At 38.3% G+C, this 17,466-nt stretch overlaps 1 protein-coding gene across 1 annotated transcript in view; it reads right to left on the bottom strand.

Moving 5' to 3' along the window:
• ZNF366 (zinc finger protein 366) overlaps positions 1-16,845 on the bottom strand; it is a 32,917-nt gene extending 16,072 nt beyond the window's left edge. Inside the window, exon 1 of the mRNA XM_050913360.1 lies at positions 16,591-16,845. Within this exon, the coding sequence (XP_050769317.1) occupies positions 16,591-16,845 (255 nt within the window). The remainder of the gene's footprint in view (positions 1-16,590) is intronic.
• Between the last annotated feature and the right edge of the window lie 621 nt (positions 16,846-17,466).

Raw genomic sequence — 17,466 nt, forward strand, 5'->3', positions numbered from 1 at the left:
TTTCAGGAAGCTCCGTGCTGGATAAACCTGCATCTAAAGATAGATAAAAGCAAATCTCTGTGACCTAGTTAGGCTGTGGACAAGAGAAGGCATCTTAAAAACCTGCTTGCAAACAGATTGCTTCCTTCTAACAGGGTAGACTGTGGAATTATCTTTGAGATACTGTGTGAATTCAAAGGCTCAGTGACAAAACTTTAAGATGGAAAATTTAGACAAAGGGATCAATCAATACACGAAGAAGGAGTAGTAATTGAAGCAAAAATTGCAGGATCTCTAAACTGATGATTCAAAAACCACCTGTGATAGTGGAAAAGGCTAAAAAAATATTTCTTACAACTGGGACAACTATCTAATAATTATTCCAGGATGTGACTTTCAGTCCCTAGCTCACTGATTGGAAATAGTGTACATATATATATGCATTATATATATACACATTATATATATACTCTGTATTTGTGTGTGTGTATGTGTATATATGTAATATATAATGTGTATATTCCATCAGAGAGGGTTGTTAGGGAGTATGCCTTCTGCTATGTTTCCTTGTCACCCTAACTCCCTGGGCAAAATAAGGAACAATTAGATCTTGAAGACTCTTTGGGTACAAAAGCTTGACTTATTAAAAAGGGACAAGTGGAAGGGAATCCTCTGAATACTGAAAAAGACTCCACTTCTTTCCAAAAGGGAAAAAGTTTTTTCAAAATTCATTTTAAGCAAAGTTAAACTCACACAATTTGAACACAAAATATGCCTGTAGACCAAAATTTTCCCTTCAAAGTATGGGCCTGTCCCTCAAATATCTTTCATCTTGTGTATCTGATTCTTTCCCAGCAATATGGGTATAAAATACTTCAGAAAGCCCATAGCAATTGAGAATCCAGCTATGTTATTTACTGCTTTTGTTAGATTACTGAAATGCTGCCAAAAACACAGAGAAGTGACAGTGAGCTGTGTCTAGTTGCTCTCTTGTGTCTTGGCTGTGGGTTACTCCCTTCTTCCACAGCCTGTTTTATGCAAAATTTCAGTCTTTCTGGAACATGGAGTTATGACAGAGGCTGTAGAACTGCTTGAAATTACTAGGAAGAAATAATTTCCTTGCACTACTAACCTTTGGCTGCTTTCACTGAGCGTGTGAGTTTATTCCGCTGTCCACGGCTACACACATCACAGGACCAAGCCTACAAGGGAAAGTGTTTAAACAGTCAGTGACCAGCACAATCAGAGAGGTGCTCCATAATCCAACAGAAGAGCACCTAAAAGGGGAGGGAAAGTACAGATTTGCAGTCTAAATATGATCACCTTGCTGCTTTTTTTTCCCCTTCAATCTGCCAAACCCCATGATGTAGAAATTAATTGAGGAAAGATTAAATGTAGTCTCTCTTCTGATCTCCTTTCATGTTGGTAGCAAACCCTTGCTAATTTGAATGGAGGCATGATCTTCACCTTGACCAGAACTTAATTCCATAAAAATGCGAGTCCTGAGCAAACCATAGAAGATAGTACAGATTTGACCACCGTGCAAGAAATAGTTAAGGAGCAGTCCCTTCTTCTTTAAATAGCTTCAGTAGAGAACTTTAAAGATTTTGATAGCACAGTTCCCCAATAATTTTTTTCTGTCTGACTCTGGAGTAGCTGATCTCATTTTAATACTCAACAATAAATAAAGGGGAGAGAATTGAAAAATTTTTGTTTTAAATATCTCCTAGGGACCTTTTGTGTTTCCTATATAAGCACTATAAAACTTCTTTCTTCAGCACTGTATTTAAAATGTAATGTTATGTGGCACAGCGGTGTGTGATTCTAAACATTGAGGTTAGTTTAAAATTGGATAGACATTAAAAATTCTAGCTTTTATCAGTAGTATTTCAGCTCCTCAGTTTTGAAAACTTGGTGCAGAAAGCTCACTGAGACAGAGGTTTCCATGCTGTATTGGCACTTAAACATAAAAAAAACCCTCAAACCTAGCACTGAGAGCTTATTAAAAAGTTGATTTCTTTAGAACAGACAAACATCTTCACAGTTTCTTTCTTTATGTAAATAAGCATATTTGGAAATACACTATTTTGAAAAATAGAACCACAAATAAGCTCTTTCCCTGCTCTTTCAAAAAAATAAAAGAAAAGCTACAGTGAGTTCAGATAGTTGTTGAAGTATTTCCAAAATAGAATATCTATGCAGCAGCTAATAATGTTGTTGAGTTAACTTCCATGAAAGAGGAAGAAAGTTTAATACAAAATATGAATCACCATTTACTTTCTCATTTCCACTCGTCATATTTCTACAGACAAAGGATTAAAAAAAGTATGAAAATCATGCTATTCACTTTACAAGCATATGCATTGTTACAGTCTCCAGTTAATATTCTATACTGAAGTCAATAGCAAATTTTCTTTAGACTTCAGTGGAACCAAGATTCTGCTCCCTGTATGAAAGTGCCTTCTGTCTATAGACTAATAATAAGCCCAGCCATAAAAATCTGAGGTTATGAAGTTTCTCAAGCTTAAATACTGACTACTACTGTTCTGATTTTGCTCTTGGGCAACACAATGGTAAAATCAGAAATGAGACCAAGATGAGTGAAAGTGATATGTACCCTCTGACAAAGGGAAACGGGCTACTTTATTAGGTGGTTTGCACTTATGTTTGCTATTTCAGAAGACAATGAAACAGAGGGAAGTGTAGGGACTCTAAAGGTGACTGAATAGGCCGAACAGCTTCTCTTAGCTGGAAGAGAAATTCCACATTTAATTGAACAGGTATGACTGTAGAAACCATGTCCTGTAAGAGTGCACTTCTGCTCTCCTCTTGGGGCCTGAAATATTGGCATCTATAAGGAAAGAATGAAATCTAACAGCTGTTTCTGTGTTGAATGTGGTGAGGATCAGTGACAAATGACACACTATTACATTTCTTGAGCTGAAGTTGAGCAGTTGGAGAGCTTCAGCCTTATTGAACAACCAGCTGTTCTTTTTTCAATTACTGACTTTTGTAAACTGTTATTATAGAGATGGTTATGGTTATCTTAATAGGTTTAAGGGGATCTCCTTCATTCAGTTCACACTTCCAAATAGGTTTTGCTTTTAAATGTAGTCAGTCATACAGCTGTTGAACTAAGCACCAAATTCTTTACTTAGTTTTCATTCATTTGCTATTTATGCAAAACTTGCATCAGTCTCAGGATCTGACCAAAGGGGCTTTACTATGATGAATTGACCTCTTTTCAGCAGCGAAGCAGTGTTCCCTACCGAATCTACACTGCTTTGAGTTATTTGTCAGACTTTGACAATGCCAGGAATACCTGTACAAACATGAATATATCCATTACTGGTAATCGAGTATTTTCAGTTCCTACACATCTGATCCCTCCTTACGATTTTCCCTGCTAGTTTCCTTCAATGGCAGCATGAACCCTCCATAAGCCCCTTTTTTCTTTCTCTTTCACTTCTTTTCTGCTGCCTCCATTGCGTGTGTGAAGTCGTGCAATAATGTTGCTGTTCCTCATTTCCTTTTCTATTGGGAATTTCATAATTTCAGAGAGTTGGAAAACAGTCATGTGGACGTTTTTAACCTATAGTTTTCAAGTGTACCTTGTCTTTTTGCTGGTTTTATGGCCTGTCTTGAGTAAGAAGTTGGACTAGATGATAATAATATTCCATGTCTGTAAAATCCATGCACCTGCTTGCCATTTATATGGTCAGATTTTTGTTTGTAGGTGCTGCCTTGGTGAATGATGCAGAAGTTCTAAATATGCTCAAAAGATTTAGAGTTATTTCATACTAGGTTCACTAGATATTGGCTCAAACTGCCATTGTTATTCAATAATGGATTATTTGTATAGTTTTTTTCAAATTAAGGTATTTTATTTTCTCTAAGCTTGAGTGACTATAGTCATTAGAGGAGGGCAGAAGCTAAAAGACCATATTCAAACCCGTAGTAGAACTCCTCTAAAATCAGTGTCAACCCTACTCTCTTATTCTTTAGAGAACCCATGCAAGGTGTGTTTTCCATCTATGTCCTTCAGGCATAAATATCCACATTTCAAGCACAGAAGTTTGAAAAATGGACTTGATTAATATATACTGAGTGTATGTTAATATACTCAAGCTGAGTATATAAACTGAGCACCTGTTATATATAAGCTGAGTATATGTTAATAGACCCAAATCAGCCTTGAAGTCCTTATGCTACATTATTTGAAGCTAACCTAAAAGATGATTTACATTTTAAATGAAGGGAACACTTTTTCTGCCACAGTGTGGAGCTGAGAGAAGACAGAAATTTGGACTACCTTGCAAAAATAAACATGGATTTAGGGAAAGTATCCAAAATCTGTGAGTGCAGATACTGATTAGGGAGACACAAATGTTGGGGAAGCCTTAAAAAAACAGGCCTGAGCTGGGAAAAATAGCCGTTGTGGAGTTTAGTCAAATCTTTTCCAATACCACTTCTACAAACACTTGTTTTCTCTCTCTCACATGCATGTAGACCTGGTGTCAAATGAAGTCCATGATTTAACCATCAGCTTAATTGTCTTCTGAGATAAGGCTTCTTGTCCTATGCCTTTTATGAGACAGATATGTCTGCTTAAATGGAGAACATTATCAAGATAAAGATATTGCCATAAATATTTCTCTTCCCCTTTTAGATTACCATCATTAATATAATTTGAATTGGAAACAAGTAAACAATTGTTCATTAAAATGATCTGGAATGACTGAAAATGAGAAGTGAACCAGATCAGGTTTTTTCTTCCTACATTAGTATGATAGTACTGAGGAGCTCGGTGTCTTTTCACTTCTCCCTGGGAAATTACCTTCATCTGCTGGTATCAGGCTTCAGGATAAAACTTCTTCTTTCCATCAACAAATCTGGCTTTTTTCTTAGCAAATGCTTGCTAAAGGAAAACTGATAACCTTGGTAACTCTTCTTGGGGCATAATCAGAGCTCACTAAGGCTTATGGAAAGAATTCCAATGAACTCTGAAACTAACCCTTCACAATTTTCCTTGTTATTTGTTATGGGTTCTGTTGTCCAATGAGATATGAACCCATCTATGCTATGACCAAAATTTGATACTTTTGACAAAAGTATTGTATACATATGGAAAAAAAAAACTTATATCCTGGGACAATATGTTAACAGATGGTAACCGTTGCAGACAAACTTAATGGAAATCATACAATCACACACCTAAGAAACTTAACTGATTAAAAAGTCTGACGTTTAAACAGCGTAACATGACACAGTAAACAGATGCAACAAGCAATGAACTTTCAAAGATATTTTATATATTAAATAATCTTTTTTTTTTCTTCATTGACTCTGTTTTGGCATGTCTTCATTGCTTCATGTTTGAAGTTTTATCATTTTAGATGTTCCTTCTGCTCTAAGGGCTTCCTATGCAGTGTAGCTGCATTAATATTGTCTGGAGATGATACCAATACAAAGAAAAGGGTCTTCTCTCAGAAAACTGTGCAATAGAAATACCCTCCTTGCATTGTCTTTGTTATTCCCAAATTTTAACATTTTAATTTACATCATTTTTGTTTTATTTTATCTGGGAAATACAGAAGTTTAGGAAACATACCCATTTGCCTGCACTGCCTATAGAGCGGCTTTTGGAATCAGCTTGGATATATGTGTAACTTGGTTTTGTACTCAATTTTCAGGGAGCAAGACACTATGAACACTTTTACAGGAGTATAATTACTTTGGTATTTCTTGTAATAGAGAAAATGCTTAAAATAGTATCAAAATGAATACACATTCACTTTTCCATAACTTACAGATCATTTTTGTTTTGATAATTATTGAAGGTGTTAAACTAGATTCTGAGATTTCCTCCACTGAAAGTCTGGAGCAGTCCCACCACCCACCCTGCCAAAGCTGGGGCACTGTTTGTGGCATTAGATGTGCTTATTGAGTGGTTAATGGCACAATTTGCTTTTCAATGGTGGCATTGATTAGTTTAAAAAAAATTTGCCTGATGCTGTAGTGAGGTAGGTGTAGACATTTTTCTTCTCTCTAGTATGAGTGCTGTGTCCTCAGTTTAGCAAAATGGTTTGGTGTCCCTCTCGTTGCTTTCATGTGTGCTCTGTCTTTAGTTTAGCAAAACCTTTGCTATCATTCTCACTACTTTTCAATTGCCTAACAAGACAGTGGGTGGAGGTCACAGAGCAGTATGGTTGGGTTAACCACTGAACACCTGCAACAGGGCCTTACTGGTAATGCCCCTAGCAGTACTTAAGCTTTGTGGACCATCTCTAGTCATTTCAATGTGCATACGAAGTGCCCTTTGAGTACAGTTTAGGCTTGCTGCTGTTTTGGCTCTTTATTTCTCTTTTTCTTATCCTCCTTTCTCCTTTTTTTTCTTTTTTCTTCCTCTTTGTGAGTTTTCTTAGTTCTTCTCTTATGTTTCCTTCCTTCTTCACTTCTCTATTCCATCTGTGGTTCACTCCCTCTCTGCTTCTCTATTCTATCTGCTAAAATGGTCAGCAACACATAGATAACCTGGATAACAAAGTGGATGTTAAGTCCACAGACTCTGAAGTGTTAGCTGTTTCCACAAAGTCACCCCAAACCACAGCTACACATGGTGGGATCCTGCAAGGTACAGCAAATTATCTGGTCTAAAAGTGTGTAAGGGGACAAAGATCATATGTCCTCAGCTGAGCACCTCCACCTGCTTGATTCTCTGGTACCAACGGGGAATTCAAGCCCACTTTGGGGTGGGGAGGAAGGGGAGAGGGAACAGCCGTTTGCTGGCAGTTCTCTACTTCTGGGTCCACAGCGCAGCCCTGCCCCATCTCTGCCCAAAGCAGGGTGGGCTCTGGCCCAAACTCTTGCCTTTCTCTTTCCCTCCACTGAAACCTGCTAACTGTAGCCTGAAACAGAACCACTGGTGAGGTTCAGAAGGGCATAAAACCAGCCATATCAGCTCAGGCTAGTAGTGTAGCTAACCCAAGATACTGGTCTTGTGAAGAATGTAAGAAACAGGAGAGAGTATCATGACAACTTTCCAGCATTGTCTTCAGGTCTCCAGCTGTCTGTGGCTCAGAGCTTTCCTGATCCAAAGATGTAGCATTCTGATTTTTTTTCTTATTCCATGAAGGATGGATGCAGATAAAAGTTATTTAACATAAAAATCCAAGGACAACTGTTTCATGTGGGCTGAGGGGCATATGGACATAGGTACTGTGTCCTGGGGAAGTGAGATATCTCTGAATGCTTTGATGGAGCATCTTGTACCTCCAGAGGTTTAGAGAGGATCCATGGCAGTGAGAGCTGCACTGTGCAGGAGGAGAGATGCCCACCTACGCTCTTCTCAATCTACCTCTCCCTGAAACAGTTCTATTTCTTCTCCTTAAAGTCCCCTGAAAGCCATGTGTACTGTAGGTTATTTCACTCATGCCCCACTTTCCATCTCCCCACAAACTCCCTGAACAGCTGACCCTGTCCTGCTTCAATTTCTCCCATCTTTAGAAACCATTATTTTGCCACTGTAAAGCTGGATCATTTTTGCTGATAACCCTTTAACTGCATAGTCTTTATTGGTTAGGATTTTTTAAATGTACAATGCCTCTCTTTTTTTCTTTTTTTTTCACCAAATGAAGAAAGCAAAATACATTCATATTCTGAATAGAAGTTTGGAGGATATGTGGGGGTGAACTGTTGCCTCAAGCAGGCTAACCAGTGTGTAGCACTGGGCTGCTTTTGAAGGTGCTCCTGTGTTCATGTCAAGAAGAAATTGTCTTAAGTACCTCAGACTAGTTTCGCCTGTTTTGAAAAGAAAACAAAAACGCAAGGCTGAGTGCTAAGAGCTGTTGTCCAGGAAATGAGTACAGGTCTGAGTTTAGACTGAGGATGTACCTTCACAAATTGCAGTTACCCATACTGGACCCTCAGTCCTTCCTTCTGGAGCTTTGGCACTGCAGAAAAGGGGTTACAAGGCAGAATGAACTGAAAGGAGCCTGACACTCTAGCCAAGCCATAAATGCAATCATTCAGGAGGCTGAAGTACCTTTAACTTTTAATAAACCTGCAGAAGTGACACCTGGAGGGGAGCCCAGACCTATCTCTAGAGGATGGAGTTTGCAGCCCCTGACTACCCCATCTGACTTCTCTCTACTCCCTGCCCCTTGGCACTTGCATTTTTGTCTGCGTAATGGCCCAGCTCCAGCCAAAGGAGAGCAGGGTTACCCTCACAGGCTCTAGTTAGGGCACTCCCTTAAGAGGCTAGAGATGTGGGTCCAAACTCCTCAGGGGGAGAAGGGAAATGAATCAAAGTCTCCCACCTTGTGGCTGTTATATTTTGCACTGAATTTGATGTCGTTGGTGTATATTCAGTTTCATATAAATATTCTTACAGGACTGGGTCCCCAAGAGCATTTGGGCATAGGTATACTGAGTTTCCGGACCCTGCCCCAGAGTTCAGGGCTGACAAAATCAGGTTGGCCACAATGGTGACATTGGGAGCACATACCGTAGCAGAGCTTCAAATGTGCAAAGCTTAACTGGTGCCAGCAGACTGGGTGGAAATGCAATTTGATCCTGCCCTCACTAGTTATTGGAATTAACGATGGGTTGGCCAGCTCAGTTAATCACTCAGTTAAACAATGGCATTAATTCATCCTAAGTAACTGTCCTAATTCTCTCCCTGGCATCATCCACGTTGTACTGAAATCATTATGGAAAATCTGGGGTGTAGCTGAGAACAAGATTTGGGATTTGGCTGTTAGGAGGTGATGCCAATAAGACAAAAATCTTCCTTTACTTACGTGGATAAGGAGCTCTCATGTCAAAGGCTGGAACCATGGATCTGCCCATGCCTTTATAAAGCATGTGGAGTCACTTTAATCACTGTTTATAGAAGTCCTATCGCTCCATCCCTGTTTCCTGTCTACTTCCATATCTGCCACTGCAAATTAAAATAGTACATTTTTGGCATGATAGGAATCCTATTTATTAAATAGTTCTTCCTCTGGAAAATTATCAAATAACACTAATGCAGTTTTAGGATTTTTTTTTTCTAACCATACAGATATTATAAGAGACAGGGTGAACAGAAGAACAAATAAATAATATAAATATAAGGAAGGATCTGGTAGTAAAATAGTAATATTGAATGAAGTGTGGAGTCCTTGAAAGAAAACTTTGGACATAATCTTTCCACCTACAAAGCACAATCGTTAAACACTATAGAATGAAGTGGAGACAGAGGGGTTTTGAGCTGTACGGTAGTATTATTTGAAAACAAATAACAGAGCTGTGCAGAACACCCAAAATTAGAATGATCAAAAAAGCATGCCCTTCCATAACCTTCATGCTGTCCTGCTTGGGCTGTTGTTTTGAAAGTAAACCTTTCACTGGCATTCATGACCTTTAAAAAGGAAATAGATTGAGCTTTCCTTCCTACTGTAGTCCCAGTGTCGTTATCACCTCTATGGAGTCCAGAGAGATGGTCTGGTCTCCTCCCGCCTCTTTGTTATCTTAAAGGGTAGCTAAGGGCCAGCATCAGCCTTGGTTCTTCAAGCCAGCCCGCTAGCACCCTCCTACACCATTAGCAGTTAACTGCACCTTCTAGGCGTTGCATGTGTAAAGCAACAGGTACCTCAAAAAAGAAAGTGCCAGGTAAAATGTGCGCGTATGCTTGGAGAAGGGCCAAGGGAGAAGAGGATTGCATGGGGGAGCTTTCATATAAAGTCGCCAAAACAGATTAGTTTTTTAATAAAAGTCTAGTTTTACTTAAACATGGGGGACTATTATTAGTCTTCAGCAGGACCATTGCTTTTTGTGTTTATTTTGCGTTCAATTCTTTGTTTCACATAAATCAAAAATCATAGTGAAACTGAAGGTTGCTAAAGTGGTAGGTATTGTGTGTTCCAGTAAAACATGCCATATCCTACAAGAACTGAAAGAAGAGGATTTCATCCAGAAACTGGCAGAATTAGGAAAAATACATCTGCTACTGAACATTTTTCGTGGTGTCTAGTTCATTAAAAGTAATTACCAAATGATGCTTTCCTAATCATTTAGCAAAGGTGAATAAATTTGATTTCAGCTGAAGTTTGAGCAGACTTTTTGCTGGCTGAAAATACTGATTATTCCCTATTAAGCTTTATTACTCAGTTGCAATTACACTGGCTCAGTAGTGACTTCCCCCTGAACATAAGTTCAATAGGAAACACAACAAAGGAATTAGACATGTCAGTGCCATTCCTAGGACACCACTGTGTTTATTCCATTGATATCCAAATAGAAAAAACTAAGTATCATCATGAGCAATAAGATAGAGTTAAAAATGGCTCTTATGGCAAATCACTGGGGCATTAGGAGGAAACTACTTTTGATATATCTGCACTGTGATTAGGGAGCTCTGCTTTCCAGACTGCCAGAGCATAAAATCTGTGTTAAAGCATTGAAACCATGCTGAATATGTATTTATTGTTCAGAAAAACAATCACCTTCACATACATCTCACAACTGCATTCAAATGAGGGTTCATTTTTTAAAATGAGGTTTTTTTGTTTAAAGAGACATGTGCTTAGTTCTTCAGTTCCAGCATAAAATGGTATTTTTGACTGATCATATGAAGTGCCTGCAAGGAAGTAATTTAAGATAAGTTCCTCTCTGTCTTTGCCCTTCACCTGTGATGCCAAGCTTGAATCTTCTCTTTGGCTGAACAGCAAAAAGCAAATGCTTTCCCTCTCTGATCCCCAAAATGCATCCTGCATATTGCTTTTAATTATTTTGTTAACTTCTAGAAAGTTTTAAAAATAAGCATTAGTTTGTTGCCACAACTACAGAAAATCTGAAATTTAAAACAAATTTAATATTACTTCTGTGATCTTGATCAATTGGAAAACAAATCTCTATATAAATCAACTAACAGGGAAAAATTCTTGAGGTTAATTATTTTAAACTGAAACAGATTTAAAATGCCAGTTTTACTTAATTCAATAAACTAGCATATGAAGTGGGAATGGCAGCTCAGACTTAGCCAAATGTCATCAGCAGATATTGGAACAGAGACTAGACCTAAAAACAAATAAGAAATTACCTTTTACCAAAGGAAAAAAAAGAGAGAGTGAGAAGAAACTCAACATAGTTTGAAATCTGAAATTCTGAACATTTCTCAAACCACTCTAGTACTAATGCTTCATGATCAGTGATGCCAAAGGCTTGTTCTGGATACTAACTCAGTTCAGATTTTCATCACAAGAAAAAGGAAATCAAAAAAACCATCAAACCACTGTGACTCTACCCCATGACTAAGAATGGCCAACCAGCAATATAAAATGAAGTTTTGCAAAAAAACACCTTATATATTAATATAACTCTCTCTCAGTCCCCCCACCCCACCCCCCACCCCCCACCCCCCACTCCAGTCATCCTATTCAGGGCTTTTTCCCTGGAAAAGTGCCAAGTGCCACATACAAAACCCTGGAAGATCTGATAGAAATTATTGCTGTGGTTTGGGAGCAATAGCAGGCAAGGCTGTGGTATGGGCAGGGAGACATTACCCAGAGGATAAATAGTTGTGTGAATTCTTTTCTGACTTATTGTCCTAACCATGTTCAGTGCCTTCCACTGGGTGCCTGTTCATGCATTTTTTCTGTGTCTAGTAGTGAATGAGCTAGTGAAAATCCTCACTGCAGTCATTAGAGGGAATCCCAAGTCCTGATCATTTGCCTACAAAATCCAGTGACATCTGTTCAATTACATTTCTTTACCTGTGGCTTAAGCTTAGGAGGGGGTCCCTTTTGGGAGGACATGGAAAAAGAAATTAATGTATTTGGGATCGAAAGGCTTTAGTTAGTATCTTGATTTTCCTGGCAGAGGGAAGAGGACATACAGAGGAGGAGTCGGTCAGCACCATTTGTCTGATGCATGTGACTGCTTCCATAGTATCCTGACAAAATGCTACCTACAGACATATAAAATTATTCTGGAAACCCTGGTGACTTCATATTGTGCGTGCAGCATTATGCAGAAAAACTGTTTCATTTAACATTTGTGCTGGTGTGATTCCTTGCTGTGGTGCTGTGGAAAAAATATTCTTTTCCTGCACCTTTATAAATGGATGGGTTTAGTTTCTGGTAAACTTACGAGCACATTGTTGTCAGCTTGCTCTTCCAGGCAGTTCTCTACAGTTTTCTGCAATTCCTATCACAGGACAATAGTTTTGGACAAATACAGGACACTTCATAGCTTCAGAAACATGCACTAGGGAACTAACCCAGCGTGGGCTGGTGCCTACCAGATGGTTCAAACAAGTTCTGCTGTTCCTTAGAAGCTGACAGATGCTCTAAAAACAGGTCATTCCTTTCCTTTTCACCTCCTGATATTGTTTTCATTACACATCTATTTTAAATACTTTTAAGAAAAAGTAGACAGGTAGAAAAATATCGTGCTACCTGGAAGTATGGTACGAAAGACACTCCATTTTCAAATAATGCTCTCAAATAATTTTTACTTGGAGCTGAAAAACACCAAGCTGAAACACTGCTTGCTTCAGAAAGCACCTCAGAGAGAGGACTAAATCTGAAATAGTAACTGTATTCCAATATGTTCTTCCTGGATGTCTTTAGAGTAAGTATATTTAAATTTGGTTTAAATCTAGTGTGTTGGGTGTTGGTAAGAGCACGCGCTCTTTCCAATTTACAAAGTCTTTAGTAGCAGATCCAGCATAGAGCCCTCCACAAAACAAAAGACCTTTCATCACTGCAAAAAGAGTCTAACAAACAGTTACATTGCAACCCTAACCAGAGAAAGCTAAAGCATAAGTGGCTTTTGCACAGTCAGGAATGGCAACAAACCAGTGAAATGGAAGACTGGAAGTCATCTTGTCCCTCCCAGCCAACACACTTGTGGCTTATCAGAGGGCCTGGTGTCAGAATAATCTGCTCCCTGAGAAGGGGCAAAGCCACCTGCTTCCATCCCAGAGCCGCCACACCTGCTCCACCACCCTGGGAACACCACCTTGCAAAATTCCTTCCACGCGGAGAAATTAGGTGGTTTCTATTCTTTGTCAGGCCTCCAGACAGAGGACTGTGTGGGTAATGCCTGCTTGCGGTGCATTGGTATTCCTTGTAGTACAGCATTGTCTAACAACTAAAAATGTATGACCCTTCTCATAGCCTTGCCTTCAATTTCAAATCAGTTGAATCTTTCTCTAATTCATTAGCGAAAAGTGATGTTATCAATGTGTGAGACTCAGTTTACCTTGTAGCTTTTTGTAATTCAATGAACCTTCAGATTCAATGAACATTTGTATTTTTCAGTGTTCTCTGAATTCTAGTGCTGTTAATGAGCATAAGCAGCTGGAAAGTTGGATGTTTCCAGGTTTACTTTCTATGAATATTGGCAAGGGGAAAATAGGTTTTCAGAAAACATACTTTTTATCCTAAGTTTTTTCTTTTAAATCACATTAATTCTTGCACACCCACAAAGTAGAAGGAAAATGTGTCAATGTCTTAGCTTTCATAGTAGAAGAGGGAGGGAAGAGAAAGGAAGAATAATTATTTCTTTTTGTCCTTCATTCAAATAATTAATAATGTGTCTTTCTAACATACAAAGCAGGAAATAAGAAGTGAAAGTAAAAAAAAAAAAAGCAAATATTCACATAATTTCTTCCTGTAGCCTTCAGAACATGAAAATATTTTCTTTTAATGTATGATGACTTAGCTTAATTACTTCCAGTGACATCAGAAGTCTTTACAATACATTAAACATTGTTGGTTTAGAAGGAAAATGCTGCGTTTTGCTTATCAAGATTAGGGTAACACTAGTATAAAACCATTTGTTTTACAAAAGCAAGTCACAAAGGTACTAAGTTTGGAAGGAACTAAAACAAAGATTAAATAATATTTTTCATTGGATCATTAGTATTTTAGAAGTCAGGTGTCCTGGTTTCGGACACCAGGCAAGAAGGACTAGTCCCTGTCAGATAGATATAAAGAAAAATCAGACATCCAGCATGCAGTTCAATACGTGTTTTAAATAACCAATAAGTATTAACTTAGGCTTCTTCATTGGATGAAAATCTGAATATCATCCATAAAATTCCACTGCATTTTAACAGCATTGCAGAGCTGTGGTCTCAGTTTCAGAATATCAGCTTTTCAGCAGAAAGAGAATAATCCCAAGTCATCTTTTTGTCCAGACTTGTTTCTTTCTTTTTAAAGGCTTCACATTATTTGTCTCTCTATAATTCTTTCTTCTCCAAGCTGACATTCCTTCCTTTTCAGTAGTCTTCTGGGATGGTAAACTAGAATGGGGAAAACTACTGCATTTAAGAAGAAAATGCTTATTTGGTTTTAACAGGTGGTCTATTTTTAAAAATCAGTTGGGGTATAAAATTAGTCCATCAAACAAATGAATAATTTTACAACTATCTGTAGCAGTCTACACAGCACTTAGAAGGTATGTTTGAAGAAGCGTTTTGTTTCATTGGACCAATTACTACTGGGGAACATGCTTCAGTGCTCATAAGCTATGGATCATTTCTTATCAACTAGTAAGAAGCTACTTTTCCTTACACACCTTTGCCTGACTTGTGTCCTTAAACCATGGCCACAGAAAAACCCTATTACCTTATGCAGCCTTTACTGCTTTTGTTTCTCATGGTGGTACTCCGCTGACATGTCTGGCTGAGTGGAGTTGTCCATTCAGTTAGACGTCTTTCTGCATCATCGAGGCTTTGCAATATCAAATATTAGAAACAATGTAAGTGCTGTCTGGGGTAACCTATAGTCTTCTGCCTCTGTATATGAGGCTTGTCTTGGGTTGCTACCATGATTCATCACCCTGTGCTTCTCCCATTCTAAATCCTGCATATCTATCTATCCGGTGCTACTAGAAACTGCACCTAAAAAACATGCCAATATGTTCATCTGTGAGATGCACATCATACCTCTCAGTCCACCGGTATCTGCTCTACATCCCGATAGTCCTCAAGCAAGGCTCTTATTGATGTGGTTGTTTGAAAGAATGCAAAAACAATAAAAAACTCCTGAAAATTCAAAGATTCAAATTGTCTCCTGGTCAAACTCTATATTAGAGATGCCAAAATGTTACTAGGAATGTAACTCAGTGCTACTATTCTGCATCCAAAACCCACATTCTCAACAGTTTTCACCATTAAAGAAGCTGTTCCTGACTATAAAAAGGCAATTGACATTTACAGAAAGTTTCTATGCTTTTTGAATCAGACCTGTTAACTTGGGATTTCCACAGGCTACAACTTGTTCCTTTGATATCTTTGCCATCGTTGGTGTAGTTTTGTTTTTATTTTTCAGAACAAATGGAAATAATAGCTTTAAATAGTTCTCTGGGAAAATACATACACTGACTGATTGTTCACTTATGTATGCTATACACATAAATATGGCACTTAGCAACAGAAGCAATAAGACTTTAAGCAAAATAAACAGAGCCTCTCTTTTTATTCTTGGTTTACTGTTTCAATTTTTTTTTTTTACAATGTTGAGGTGAATAACTGAAAATTCATTTCACAAACATTTAATTTGTGCCATAAACTGGTAGTAGATCTGTACTCAATCCAGCCTCAGACTATACCCTTCTCTGCTTGTAAATATCTCAGCAATGTGGGATAAGGATAACACATCAGCCAAAAATCTCCTCTTCCTGACACCTCGAGAAAGATATTAGTTGTGTTACAAATTACCATTATATTAAATCATGTTACAGTTATCCCAGCAATAAATTTTACAATGTGAAAACAAATAAACTCCAAATGATTGCAAAGATATATTATTTGAAGAAAAAGTAAACCTGATATAGGTGAAATCTAAGAATGAATTTCAAAATTCAAGGTCTATTTTTTACTGTCTAATTATTAAACATTCCTTTAAAAATGCTCTTTCTGTGTGCTCATTATTGGGGAATGGGTTTAAAAATAGCATGCACTGCTTTTGGCCACCTACTATGAATATGAACACGTATATTCTTATCTATGTATTTCAGACAATCTCTCGGAAAAAGAATTTATTGTATACATAGTCCAAATTAAGAATACATTAATGTTTAGTACTTCAGAAACAAAATCTGTACCTAAAGGCTGCAACTGGCTCTTACCTACATGGTAAACTGAACTTCTGAACTACCCAGATCAAAACTTACGGGTGATTGCAATCCAGACTAACACTCTGCATTTTGAGCAAAATACCACTACAAATACAGAGTTTATATATTTTTTTAATGTTTGGGAGACTCCTCTCCTCTCACTTGAAGTAAAAAGTGGTTTTCCAGATGTTTGATATGGAACTGTCAAAATAGCTGTCCAAATCATCTATTTAATTTGAATCAGTATTTAGTCACGTAAAACATAAACCCAGGTATCCCGAGTAAAAGATGTGGCAAATGGGTTTCATGGCAACATCTGGCATGTACTTGCTGTTAGCAGAGGATTTTTGTGGGTTAAGTATAACCAAATAAACCTAAAAATTGGTACCAAACTAGACCGAGCTACAACATTAAGCTACAGAGTTCGAGAAACAAGTTATTTCCACCTCCTTTGGCAGAACCCATGTGCTGCTCCTAAAGCAAAGGAAATCTACAACTTACCCAGAAATCGGGCTGAATTTGGGGTAGATCACTCCTTCCTACAAAAAAAAACTTGCAGAAAGACACCAGATAGAGGGGGAAGAATATCCTTTCCATTAGTTTGTTCAGCAAGGGGTGGGAGCAGAGGGCTGTCCTAGGACAGAAGTGCAGCCCAGGTGCCCCGGTGAGAGCAGAAGCGGGGCAGCTTGAGCTGCCTGCCGGCCCTCCACAATGCCTGCCCGCCATTTGGAGCTGCTCTGTCCGGGCTTCGGGCATCCTGCAGAGGACCCTGCACTTCAGAGAGCTGCAGCTTGAAGAAAGACTGGATCAGAAGATGACCAAGCTCTCCTTCTGCAGAGAAATAGACACCTGTCCTAATTCTTCCCCCCACCCACGCATTCTGCTTTTATAAAAGGGGGGGGGGGGGGGGGGAGATTTTTCTCTTACAATATTTGAAACATACTCTTGCTTTAAATCACTCATTTTACATGCCACTTCTGATCATTCTGATACCTTTATGTCCAACATGAAAAAATTTATTGGTATCTACAACAATGCAAACAACAAATAAACTTTTGAGTCCATCCTATTACTGATGCTGGTGATCAGCCTCGGTGTTGTTATATACTACAAAACATGAAATTTTTCTTTTTTTTTTTCAAGTGAGAACCTGGAACTGTCTTACCATGTCTTAAATGTCACTGTTCCTAGACTAATCATATACACAGATGAGTAGAGATAAACATGTGTAATCATAAACACAATACAGTTTGAAGGAAAAAAAAAGCCCTAGTAATTCTTATCCCATTATAGCACAGGTTGGTGGGTTGGAGCAGACTTCAGTAGTGGCAGATGATATATGAAATGCATCAATTTGCATATGACACAACTTCTCTC

This window comes from Gymnogyps californianus, chromosome Z, assembly GCF_018139145.2.
Source record: "Gymnogyps californianus isolate 813 chromosome Z, ASM1813914v2, whole genome shotgun sequence".
NCBI lineage: Eukaryota > Metazoa > Chordata > Aves > Accipitriformes > Cathartidae > Gymnogyps > Gymnogyps californianus.